Raw genomic sequence first — 12,456 nt, 5'->3', positions numbered from 1 at the left:
ACTTGCAGTGTAGAATTGTTGAAGTGTGCTGCAATACCCAATAATCATATTTACGGCATGAGTAAACCTCATCATACGTAGGATTGTCAATGTAAATCAAACTCATTCTTACAGATGATGAAGCATCCACTTACACACAAACACACAACACAAACGATTTCACCTTAATCACAGAGATACACCTGTTCACCCATCCTCCCACACTTCCAACCATTCATCTATTCTGTTTATAATTAGCCTTCCATTGTATCCGTCTCCACAGTAACTATAGTCACCAGCAGGGCTGTCAGGGTGCATTGTGGGTGCTCATTCTGTAGGCATGGACAGATTGCACAAGCAGAAGATAAAAGGGGAGACAAGTAAAGAGGCGGACAGACGGATAAATTATAATGTGATCATAGCAAGGGTGCTGATGATATAATGTTTTTACTGATGGTGGCGCTAGAGAAAAGGTCACAAGGTCAAGTAGAAATACTGGTTTGCAAGATGTGAGAGGTTTAAATAAGTGTTTGACAAAGTTAGAATGAATAGTATTCGGGGGGAAATTTACTGAAATACAGTTTGTATTCATATATCCATTTGTAATTCATTTTTTAGTGCTTAACAAATTAATAAAAGGTCACTAGCCACAACCTGAGGGTTCTTTAGGGTTAGTAGGCTGAAAGCAAATCAAATGAATACATAGGGCCACAACGAGCTTCTGAAGCAAGCATGTAGCCTGTGCTGAGGGTTTTAAATCAGTGTATGTGTGCTCTCTTTCTGGTCCGAGTCAGCTGACGTGCAGTTTTGCAGTTGTAGTTCAGCTTTATTATTTTAAGGGAAAACAGAAAGTAGAGCCTTACAATATGCAGGTATTAAAGTCAAACATTAAGGTGTATTTGATGGTTAGAGTCTATCGCAGTCTGGTTATGTTTCTAATGTGCGGTTCGTTGACTTGTTGACAGTGAGCATTAACAGTTTTCTTATCAGTCTTGTCTCTCTGAAAAAGACTTGAGTTTAGCTTTGGTTGAGCTGTGAAATTTGTCTGCCTTTTTAATATCCTTTGTCTTTTTTTTTTCTTCTTTTTTTGCCTTTTACGACTTTATTGAGAGAGATAGCGGATAAACTCAGAAACAGGGGAAGGGAGAGTGGGGAAGGCCAGAGGACTCATGACATTAACAGCTCAATGTCACACACACTCAATGTGTCAGTGAAATTTATAGGATGACCACAGCAAAGACTTCTGCACCAATTAACGCTCTCTTTGAAGGCAGGAAAAATCCACATAGACACCAAAAACTTTAAAGTTGGAAAACATGAGCAGAATCCTGTTCTTTGGTTGGCTATAGGTGCAATAAGAGCTTAATGTGAGAGACAGGCAAGTAAATAAAATGAATTGACTTTGTAATGGTTAAGTACATTAAATTAAATCAGTGATATTCCAATACTGATATGGATCCAATATATGAATGTTAAGAATAAGTCAATGGGTAAAACCATTATCAGTTTTATCCAAGGTTCACCAAACAAAAGGATTCATCTTCCATAGATCATGAACGTCTGTAATTTGTGATGGTGGAGCAACGTGACTCATCCTCTGGGGACCATGAAAATCCAGCATAATGCATAGCAACCTGGACATGTTATGTATTAATTAGTTGTTTTGCGAATAGAGGCAGTTTGAAAACTGATGATGCATCCGGAAGAAACTTCACTTAACCGTCGCCCTTACTCTCCCTCCTCCTCTTTCACTGCTTCCCAATTACCACTGCTTTGTCAGCTTGTGCGTCACCCAATTTAGTCCTGACAGCAACAAGCCTCGGTCGCCATGACACCCTTTAATCAGAAGACTCACCCTCAAGACCTCTGAGGACATCCTCCTCCTTCACCTCTTCTGTCTTTCATCAAAGTTTGATTCGACAAAGGTTTCGTGTTGACGAGGGGTAAGAGGATGACCTTGTTATCTCCCTCAAGTGTCATCATGTACCGTCCATTCATTCATGTTATTGTTCCTGCAGAGGTCTGATGAGTGAAACAGGCCACAAACATGAGACTGGAGATGAGCTGTTTACCAAGTATGGTCAACAAGCGTGAGAGGAAACCAAATGAGGAGTTTTACCTCAAAGCGTAATTTAATTAGGGCGTGTTTTTCAGATGGTCATTGTCCAGATACACATAACACGTTAATAAGTGTAAATGGAACCTTGGACTGGAGAAAACAGATGTTTCAGATGTATTTTGACATAATAAATCATCTACATAACACACTTGCACTGCTTAATCTGCTGTCGGTAAATGGGGATCCACCCAAAGGCTAATGAAGTCTGTTCATGTGTTCCAGATTTGGGCGTTGTTGAGTATTAACAGGGATATTGTTGACAGTGTTCTTATGTGAGACATTCTGTTTTATGGAATATTCTTTTATGGGTTTCAATTTGGAGATGGCTTTGTTGTCATCATTAACCATAGCCAGCTACTTTCTGTCTGCCATTATTGTGCAACTAGCTCCCTAGCTTTAGCTTGTGGAAGACTCCGCTCATGGCCAATGAGTTGTCCAGTGAAATGGACGTCCAAATGATTAGTTCTTCTTTATTTTTTTATTCTCAAAACATTGTATTTATGGATTACTGTCAGTAAGATAATTTCACCATTTTAACATCTGCTGGCCAATTTTAATGGAAAAGACTTACCTGCCTGTCGATTTTAAATGGCAATCAAGCGATGCCACAGGTTGCAAAAAGAAGTCCAATTTTATGTCTACCAGAAACTTAGCCTACCTCTCACTTGATTTGCTACCTTAGTCAGCCTTTCTTTAAAGTTTGTTCCAATACAGCATAATCTTTATTTTGTCAACTATGATCTCAGTCAGAGTAATATAGATGATAAAGCAGGGTATATTTTATGGTGTGGCTTCTTCAATCTTTTGATTGAGAAGTTACCACCATAGCAAGCTCTAAACCAGAAGTCGGAGTGTTGCATATCCAACCTCTAATCCAGATATGGCCACTTCTGGTTCGATAACACCTAGATTTAGCTACCCGCTAAAATGCCAAACTTGAGGCTTTTAACCATAGACTGTATAAAATGAAGGACGACATGTCAGCTCCCTAAAAATGAAGCCAAAACATCTCTATCACCCGCTACTGACCGGCTGCAGTGTAGGTCGATCTGTTCTGGATTTTTAGTAGAGGAGGAACAGAGAGAGGAGGCGTAGCTAACAGTAACGCTACAGTCGTTGAACTTTCCGTAACTGTGAGCATCAACACAAGAAGCTGATCTGCTGTTAAATACGCCATCCTACGTGATTTTTGCTGTTATTTCAGTAAGTTGAATGTGTGTTTTAGTTAGTAGAAGGGGCGGGACATCGTTACCGCAGCTCCACCAGCCGATCTCTACTTCACAGACTCTGGCTGTGAATGACAGTGCCCGCTTCCGAGTGTATTTTGTCTTCCTTTTTGTACAATGACAGGAGGTGGAGACACGCTGTCCATCTTTATATATAGTCATTGGTTCAAAACTGTACTCCACAAACCAATGGGTGCTGTCGCATGACTCTGTCCACCTCTTACACACAGTCTATGGTTGGTTTAAAGGAGGACAAACCAAGAGCTGTGCTGAAGTTGACATTCAAATGTGACAGATGCAATATTTAAACACTTATTTTGCAATGTATTCCCTTTCACCAGTCACTGTATCCTGCTTCAGTGTTCCAGTTTCCCTGCTGCGACCAATAAAGCTTTTAATCCTCTGTTCCTAACACGCTGCACTGTGATGCCAGTGTTTTTAGAAAAGGTGTCATTGTTTTCTGATCCTGGAATGAAACTCAGATGATCTTTGCTCGGCTCAGCCTCAGCACACAAAACCATATTTGACACTATTAAAAGGAAATACAAACCTCCCGTAATACTTAACAGATGAAACAGCAAATTGTGGTGATTATCCAGCAGGCCGGACGACTGTTACGGGCCAGAGGAATGTTACACTATCTGCTGCGTGTGTGCGTGTGTGTGTTTAGTGTTTTCACTTTCATATGGTTTTCATTTGGGGCGGAGGTTTGCATAATTATTCTGGCATCAGTAGCCGTGGTGACAAAGCAGGCTGGTGAGCACTTTGCTCGGTCTGCGTTCTCACGGCAGTCAGAAATAACCTCGCCTTTAACGGGAAGATACATCCCCTTTAATGACACAATGCTAACAGCCAATAAACCATATCATCGTGGTTGAGATCATCAAGGCTTGTTTGCCAAGGTAACTTTCATTTTTCATGAACCATAAAATGTATTTTTTTAATTTAATTGAGAATCTGAAACTCTGTTGATTAATTTGAGCTTTTAAACTAGAGAATTGAGAACAGAAGGTTTAGTGTGATCCGATGAAAACAGCTTTTCTTCTTCTCTCCCTCCTGAAAACCTTCCTTCATGGAGACATAAGTTCCCGCTCCGGAGTCGTTGCCAGCAGCTCAACATAAACAGAGTCTGAGTACATACATCAAGCGTAGAGTAAACAGAGGAAGTAACACATCATTACTTCCTAGACAGAGACAGAGACCACAGTGTGTCAGAGAACAAAGGCAGTCAGACAGACTGACAATGAGCTGCTTAACTGGAAACATTTACTTTGAGATATCCTCATATGGAGTCAAATCTATAAGAAAAAGTTCTGGCAATCTTGTTGCACTATTTGAAGCCATTCATAAGATGCCAATAGCACGAGTTCAATACATCAGAATAAGACAACCCTGATAATAATCCGTCCTACCGATACATCAGGCTCAACCGCTCTGACCTGTGGTTGTAATGATGACGTCACTCGATCCCAGAACACTGGACTTGAACTCACCGTGTCTGAGCCAATGATTACTGGTCAGGGTGCCCGTCATGCTGCCAGTCAAGCCCCGCCCCAACGCGTCCCTCCGCTGGCTCAGTGTGGAGATGAAGGTGCCCAGAGAGGGAAACGGCTGCTTAGCTCCTCGCCCCAAACCCTGGTGCGGAAATGTGACATCATCAACACGAGTCATGCATTTTAAAGACACGTATCTTTTAGGTGCCTTTTTTTACAAAGATGACAAGAGTGGTTAATGCACAGAAAATACGTTAAACTTCACTGTTAATCAAATATAAGAAAAAATAACTCATAACACAAAAGAGTACTGCTTTAAATTTGTGCACTGCCATTTTTACTTTTCTGCAATATATTATATCTGTGATTAGCCAGTATAGCTTCCTCCCACAGTCCAAAGACATGCTCGTTAGGTTCATTGGTGACTCCAAATTGTCTCTAATTTTCTGTGTTTCAGCCCTGTGATTGATTCCAGGGTGTACCCCGCCTCTCACCCAATGACAGCTGGGAAAGGCTCCAGCTCCCCCCTGTGACCCTGAACAGGATAAGCGGTATAGATAATGGATGGATGGATGCTCAGAGTGATTTAGAAATGTTAACATCACATAGTCAGTCCAGCACAGAGCACTTTAACTCCACACCTAACAATAAACTCAGCACTGTCTGCAGCCATATGTAGCGAAGCAATCAATATGTCAGTCAATCTCTATAATGCACTATAAGAGAGGACAAAACATCAGGAGACATATTAGTCGATGAAGATAAAGACAATATAAAACTTTAAACACCAATGCTAAATTGTAGTTCTCTTGTTTCACATCTTAAACATACAAATAGTAGCTACCACATGGGTGACAAGGTCAGCAAACAGGTTCATGTCAGATGTCGAGGTTTCTCACCAGGGTGGGAACTTCTGACTTTAATCCAGACTTTGAGCCACAAACAGACACTAACAATATAACCAGAACTGAACTGGACTCTTTAAAGATGAACTAAATTCTCACACAGTTTCAAATGCTGCGGGAGAGCGACAACTGCAAGCAGAGGAAGACATGAAGAGGAGAGGGAGGAGGGATTTAGGGAGGAGAGAATGGAAATAAGACAATAGAAAGAAGAGAAGGACTGAAGTAAGGTGAGGTAAGGAAAAGAGGGATGTGGGAGTTAAAGAGAAAAGGAGTTAGGGATTAATAAAGAGAGGAAAGAAGAGGACAGAAGGAATGGGAGGAGGCTGAAAGATGGTGAGGAGAGCAGGAAAAGGGGAATGAGAGAGGGAAAGGAAATTGAAGCAGATAAAAGAGGGAAGGCAGAAAAACATGAAGGACAGATGGACAAGAAAAGAAGGATGTTACACATACAACAGGAAGTGGTTCAAGAAAAGAAGCAAAAAGAGGAAGAGAAGAAGAGGAGAGGTGGAGGAAAATGAGGTGGAGAGATCAACAGATGCACAGCAGCCGCTCCTGACAGTAGCAAACACACTCACACACACACACACATAAAGGCAGACACACACACACAGCACACACTCCAGCAGTGATGCATTCAGGGGCTGCAGAACAGAGGGAGCAGGAATCAGCTGTTATAATAAATCAGTTTCCAAAGAAATGAGAGTAAGAGAAAGAATCAGAACAGCGTATAGTCTTTGCATCACGCACGCACACAATTCCTACTTCTCCACTTTGTCTCGTCTGCACAGCCACACACAGACAGAAATCAAAGGGCCGTTTGTCTCTGAGACAACAAAAACCTCAGTTGCAGGTTGTGTTTTCAGAGTTTTGACACAACACATGCACACACTGACAGACACACACAGACAGCAAACAGACAGGTGCACATTCATCTTTCGCTTTGGACAGGAGCTCCACCTCTCTTCATCTATGTTGATGAGATTCATTCAGATCGGATCAAACAAATTCAAGCACTGTCTGATCTGCTCACAAAGCGCAGAGTGAATACATGACTACAAATGCAGAAAACACAACCACGGAAATAATTCAGACCATCTGTGAAATCAAAATTCAGATCCAATTAAAACCTGACAGCAGGCAGGCTGTAGGGGCAAGGCTTCAGTTTGTTAGTCCGCCCCCTGGGTTCAAACTGAAATACTTCAGCCAACCATTAGACGGGTTGCCATTATAACATTCATGGCCCCCACAGAATGAAACCTAAAGAGTATTAACCTTTAACTTTTCCACTAAAGCCTAAGACAAAACAGACATCAAAAACTGTATTTTATTACTATATCTGGGCCAAGAAGTTGCACTTGAACACACCTGAATGTCTGCAGCATGTACGATGAGAGAAAGAAACTCTCTATACCAGCAGGTGGGGTTAGTCTGTGATCATCATAACCATTTCTTATCTAGAATAAGTCTACATACAACCGAGCAAATGGCAGTAGGATTGTCAGCCCCTGGTGTTTTGCATGTGGGAGAAGAAAAGATTAGTCGTTAGCAGGGTTTTGTTTGGCAGCTGTTTTAGTCTTAGTCTTAAAATGAAAATGATCATTACATTGAGTCAAAATGTTTTCTCTCTTTGAACTAATTAGCCAAATACAGGTTAAATCTGCTGTAAATAGCCTTCATTTCATCCGCTATCTTCTGACAATGTTCTCCACAGGCAATTTACTGTAGATGAGGTTAGTGTACGGAAACTTCTGGAACGTGACGCTACGCATGTAAAGCCACAAAACAAAGCTGTGCAGTTACAGTAGCACATACTGCGCATTCCACTCTTGCCTTACTTGCAGCAGCAGTGTTGGTTTTTACCATAAAGACCTTTTATATTTTCATCACTGTTTCTCATTTAAATAGTCTGACGTCAAAAGGCGCGTAAAAAACGCACACAGAGCATGAAGCAGAAAGCCTGGGTTAACAAAGAAAGTTCATAACCACCTTAATGATACATGCTCGTTTTGTGTGCGCTGTTGTCAAGCTGCCGCTTTGGGACATCATCACCTGTATGGCTGGTCACATTCAGGGAGATCTGCACGCCCCTTAACCAATTAGGCGCACAGTGGGGGGAATATCATGGATTTTAAATGTCCGACAGCCCACCACTGACATTTTAGTCTCCTCTTGTTAACAGAAACGAAACATACATGTCATCAGAGCTTTTATTATCAACGATATTAGCTAGTTGTCGTTAGCTAGTTGCTTAGCTGAACAGCCAATCAGAGTGATTTCTCTTAACGACATGCTACAGTACTGATTCAACATGAAGACAAAGAGCCACACACAAGGGCTGACTGATGCCAAATGCACTGAACAAACCACAAACACTTGGGTCCCAGACACTCAGCACGCTATACACTTTTTTTGACCCAAACAAAATCATATACTTAAGCTTTGTGTTTCATGCTAATAAGCTAGCATGCTAAACTAAAATGTCGAACATGGTAAACAATAGAACTGCTAAAAAGTCAGCATGTTTAGCATTTAGGTCAAAGTAGCACTCTGCAGAAACACAGGCTCACAGGGCTGCTAGCATGGCTGTGGACTCGTGTTTGTGTACTGTTGTTTGCTCCATCCTTGCACCTTTAACCGATGTTTGCATAATTACACTCCTCTCTCAGTGAAGCCGCAGAGCAGCCACATTACTCCCTTCTCACTCCCTTACTCTTTCATTACAGACGTCAAAGCCCCCCCACGGCAGCTGATTGACGGAGTGGAGCAGTGACACCACAGTGACGAAAAAAAATTAGCAAAGCGCACACCAAACCGAGGAGCTCCACGTCACGCACTCTCACTCTCACACACACACATACACGAACACTCCTCTTTCAGCTGTTAATCTCTTATCAGATTCTGCAGATGATTGTGAGACCGTTTGTGTTTGTGTCAGTCATTCCTGAAGCTTTGAAAATAATAACTAAACTTTACAGCGGTTCTCTCAGGTCAGTTTTCTCCTGCAAAAAACATTTCCTTACTTTTTAATTAGTCAAACATTTCAGCTGAGGTTTTATCCTTTGACGTTGATGGATCATCAAGTGTTTACTGAGACCAGCAGTCTTTAAGATATGTCGAAATCAGCGGCAATCGTCTTCTAACAAGTCGCACCATCACAGCTGTGTGGTGGTAGAACTCAGCCGAATGTGCCGACAGAGTATCAAAACTCCTCTGCCTTGCATGTGTGTGTCTGGTTTGCCGAGGTCTGGAGCTGCAGATTTGGGTTGATTTGGGCTGAGAAATCAGCTTGAGTTGGCAGCACTTGTGCCAGCTTCGGGCCAGAATTAATCCAAGTAAACTTGAGCTGATTCGAGTGCATCATTCATTAAAAGTCTGAGGTGACTCTGGTGAGCAGTCCTGACAGATTTAGGCCACAACTGTTACCTTTGGCTCTCTGGGTGTAAAAAAGAAACATACTGTATAAGTTAAATTAGATAGAAAGACCCACGGGTGAAGATAAAGTGAAAGAAAACTCAATTTTAAACCAAACTAAATTTTGTTTTCAGAGTAAACTCAAGCTGAATCTTAGAGGTGGTGTGATTGCAAAAGTCAGACATGATAAAGATGCATCCACGTGAGTTGGAAATGTTGGAAACTGTGAAAAATGTAGCTGTTGGGTTTACAGACAGGAGAAAAATGACCAAGAGGCTGAGTCTCTCCTGAGACACAACAGCAGAACACAACACACAGACACTGTTGGTGAGTCTGTTGCTTAATAGCTTAAAGCTAACGTCTGTACAGTGGGTGCATTGACTGTTTACAGAGGATAAACTCAAACAGTCCAGAGTTTAATTTGATCAAATGACGTCTGTGTGAGAATATCTTTAATGACGTTTTGCAACTCAATGCGATACGCGTAAGTTATAAGGGCAAAGGGCAAGTTATAAGTACGCAATCAGCAGTGAGTTAGAAAGCGTAACGTATTCTCGTGGCGTTGTATCAAGGTGAATGCAGATGGATATACAGGCTGTGATTATCTTCCTACATCTGATCACAGCAGTGCTGACATTCAGTACAACATCACTCCCTCTCATGTGACATTGCTTAAGTATCACAAGGGTGAACAAGTAAAGGCAAAGCCAGAACAGTGATCGCAGGGTTTCTCAACCCTGACTTTTTGTCTTTGAAAAACCAAAATCTTCGGGCCTTAAACCAACAACTGAGCAGATATTACAATTTTCAAAGAGAGAAACTCTTTTTCTCATTATTAAAATCTTTCAGAATAATGATGTTTTATTCCCTGTAGACGGGAATTTGAGGCTCAAATGATGAAACAACCTATTGAGACACCTGTTGTTGCTCAGTGTTGCTAGGTGATATTCTGTAAATGAAAATGCTCTATCTCCCATGACATGAAACAGATACATGCTGCTTATATTGGGGGGCTTGGATCAGAGATTCTTTGCCATTAATCACTGCATTTGTTTCTGTAGAGCCAATTAAGCCTTTTTAGAATTAATCTAATGTAACTCAGCCATCTTTTTGTCCAACGCTTGGCGGTCTGGAGAAATTCTCGTTCAGCAAACTTTTTGGAAACCCCGAGGCCGCCTCCTCAAACAGCAGCTCTGTTCAGGTAAAAACAAACTTTCCTCTTCAGCGCGCAGCAGCTGTCTCCAATTCTTCTGTTTTTATTGGTCTGCAGTACAATGACAGCCCACTGAATCTAAGACCTCTTTTATCCAACCTTTGAGCCTGAATTTCCTCACATGTAAGCTCCAGGGGCCAGAAGACTTCTGAGGAGGGATCGGGGGAATCGGCCTGACTGAGAGAACGCATGCAGCCACTTTATGGCATTTCCAGACACAACCAGGCTCGGTCTGAGCAGTGACAGACTGTTTATTGGTCAAAACCATCCGATCTGCACATTCCTGCTCCCTGACACAATGGAGATGACATCAACTAACCAGCCTGCATCCCCGCCGGTCTGCTCCGGAGTGACACCCCAGACCCGAACTTAAAAGACGGCGATAAAAAGTGCAGCAGTCCAACACTCAGCTCCCTGCTATGCATTTAAAAACACGCTGATTACATCATCAGACGCTGCGAGAGAGCTGATGTCAGGGCTCATTATGTAAGGCAGGGGCATCACTTTTTCCAACAGCAGAAAATGACACTTTTGAATGCATTGTCCCTCTATGCAAAGAGAGTATGGATTATGCATTTGAGCTGGTCTTAGTGTTTTTCTTGTGTATTTGCTGATTGTATTTCCTGTTTGTTATTGTTTTATATCTATTGGAGCTGTAACGGGTATGCTGTCCCTCGGAAAAGAGATTTTATCTCACAGGACTTCCTGGATAAATAAAGGTTAAATAAAATTTTAAAAAGCATAAATTTATATATGTGTATGGTTTATAATGTTTTATGCATCATGTGTCCAAATCTGTGTGTTCGCCTGGCTGCAAGACAAAGTTAATAAAATCATTTTGAATATCAGACATGTTATAAAATGATTGGAGGTGATGTTTGATATTACAAATGTGCATGTAAATGTGTTGCACATTCAGAAATCATCATATAGAACTGTGCTGTAGAACAACAAGGCATTTTAACTCAGCATTGGGCACAAAATATGATGGAAAAACTTGAAACAAAACTGTAAAAAATAACGAGCAGTGTTCAGACTGTAACAGCCTGGTGGTTGGCATATAATACACATTATGCTTATTAGCTTCAATGAATGGTTGGCAACGTTGTTTTAATTCTGTTTTGTTAATAATATATTCTATATTACTGTTTTTTTGTTTTAAATGTGGTTGTTTCTTATGTGTTCACTTATGTGTTTCAAAACAGATGAGTGGCCTGTTGCATCATACCCCATTTCTGCAATTTATCATTCGTTATTCAGGAATAAATGTACTTTTGTTCATAATATTTAGACTAATATTGTTCATGTATGAATGTAAATACAAATACTACATATTGTACAACTTGGATATAAGAAAAAAAACAGTTGATGTTTGAATGATATGTCCCTCTTCTATAACTTATTTCCTGCACAGGAGAGAGACATATGTATAAAGGTGAGAAAAGGCAGTTTTCTTACAGCAGGAGGGGAGCTGTTGTAAATTGGTGGAAGCTTCTCTCTTTCCCTCTCAACTCCTGACAGCGCAAAATGTTCTCCATCCATCCTCTCTGCGTGGAAGAGCGGAAAAAGTTGTTTTTTTTCCTGGAAAGACTCAGTCCTCTCCAGCCTGTGTGTTTCTGCTCATCAGAGGGCTGCACATGTTTCGACCAGAGGCAGCTCTGACCCCGAGTTACCCGTCAGACTCCTCAGACTGCTCCGTTATTCCACACAAATCAGGGAGATTCACATCCTCGAAGAAACGGGAGTGAAATCTACCTTCGTCGGACAGGTGGGCTCTCCGTTACGCGCACAGCCTGACGCGTAGACGTTTCCGAAAGCCGCGCGTAAAGTCTCCGGTAGGAAACACGAAGAGGGTTAGGTTGTGTTAGTTTCAAAGTTTTTTTTAAAACACGTTCAGAGTGGGTTTCTGCTCGCTTCTTCTTCTCCTCCTTCTGTCCCTCTCTGCGTCGTCTGTCGGGGAAGCAGCAAAGCTGCGGGTCAGCGCCATGTTTGGAGGAGGAGGAGGAGGCGCCTGGAGAGCAGAGCCTGGAGACAGCAGTGCAAAACACACACACACACACAAAGAGAGAGAGAGAGAGAGAGAGAGAGAGAGAGAGAGAGAGGAGAAAAT

At 41.7% G+C, this 12,456-nt stretch overlaps 1 protein-coding gene across 1 annotated transcript in view; it reads right to left on the bottom strand.

Moving 5' to 3' along the window:
• Window positions 1-12,100, bottom strand: part of hectd2 (HECT domain containing 2) — a 51,247-nt gene extending 39,147 nt beyond the window's left edge. The window contains exons 1-2 of the mRNA XM_069658568.1: window positions 11,805-12,100; window positions 4,818-4,959 (exon numbers count right to left, since the gene is read on the bottom strand). Of these exons, the coding sequence (XP_069514669.1) occupies window positions 4,818-4,959; window positions 11,805-11,888 (226 nt within the window). The 5' untranslated portion in view covers window positions 11,889-12,100. The remainder of the gene's footprint in view (window positions 1-4,817; window positions 4,960-11,804) is intronic.
• Window positions 12,101-12,456: the final 356 nt, after the last annotated feature.

This window comes from Semicossyphus pulcher, unplaced genomic scaffold, assembly GCF_022749685.1.
Source record: "Semicossyphus pulcher isolate SPU_LCO1_2020_fin unplaced genomic scaffold, fSemPul1.0.p SCAF_12, whole genome shotgun sequence".
NCBI lineage: Eukaryota > Metazoa > Chordata > Actinopteri > Labriformes > Labridae > Semicossyphus > Semicossyphus pulcher.
This window is presented reverse-complemented; position numbering and strand designations above follow the sequence as displayed.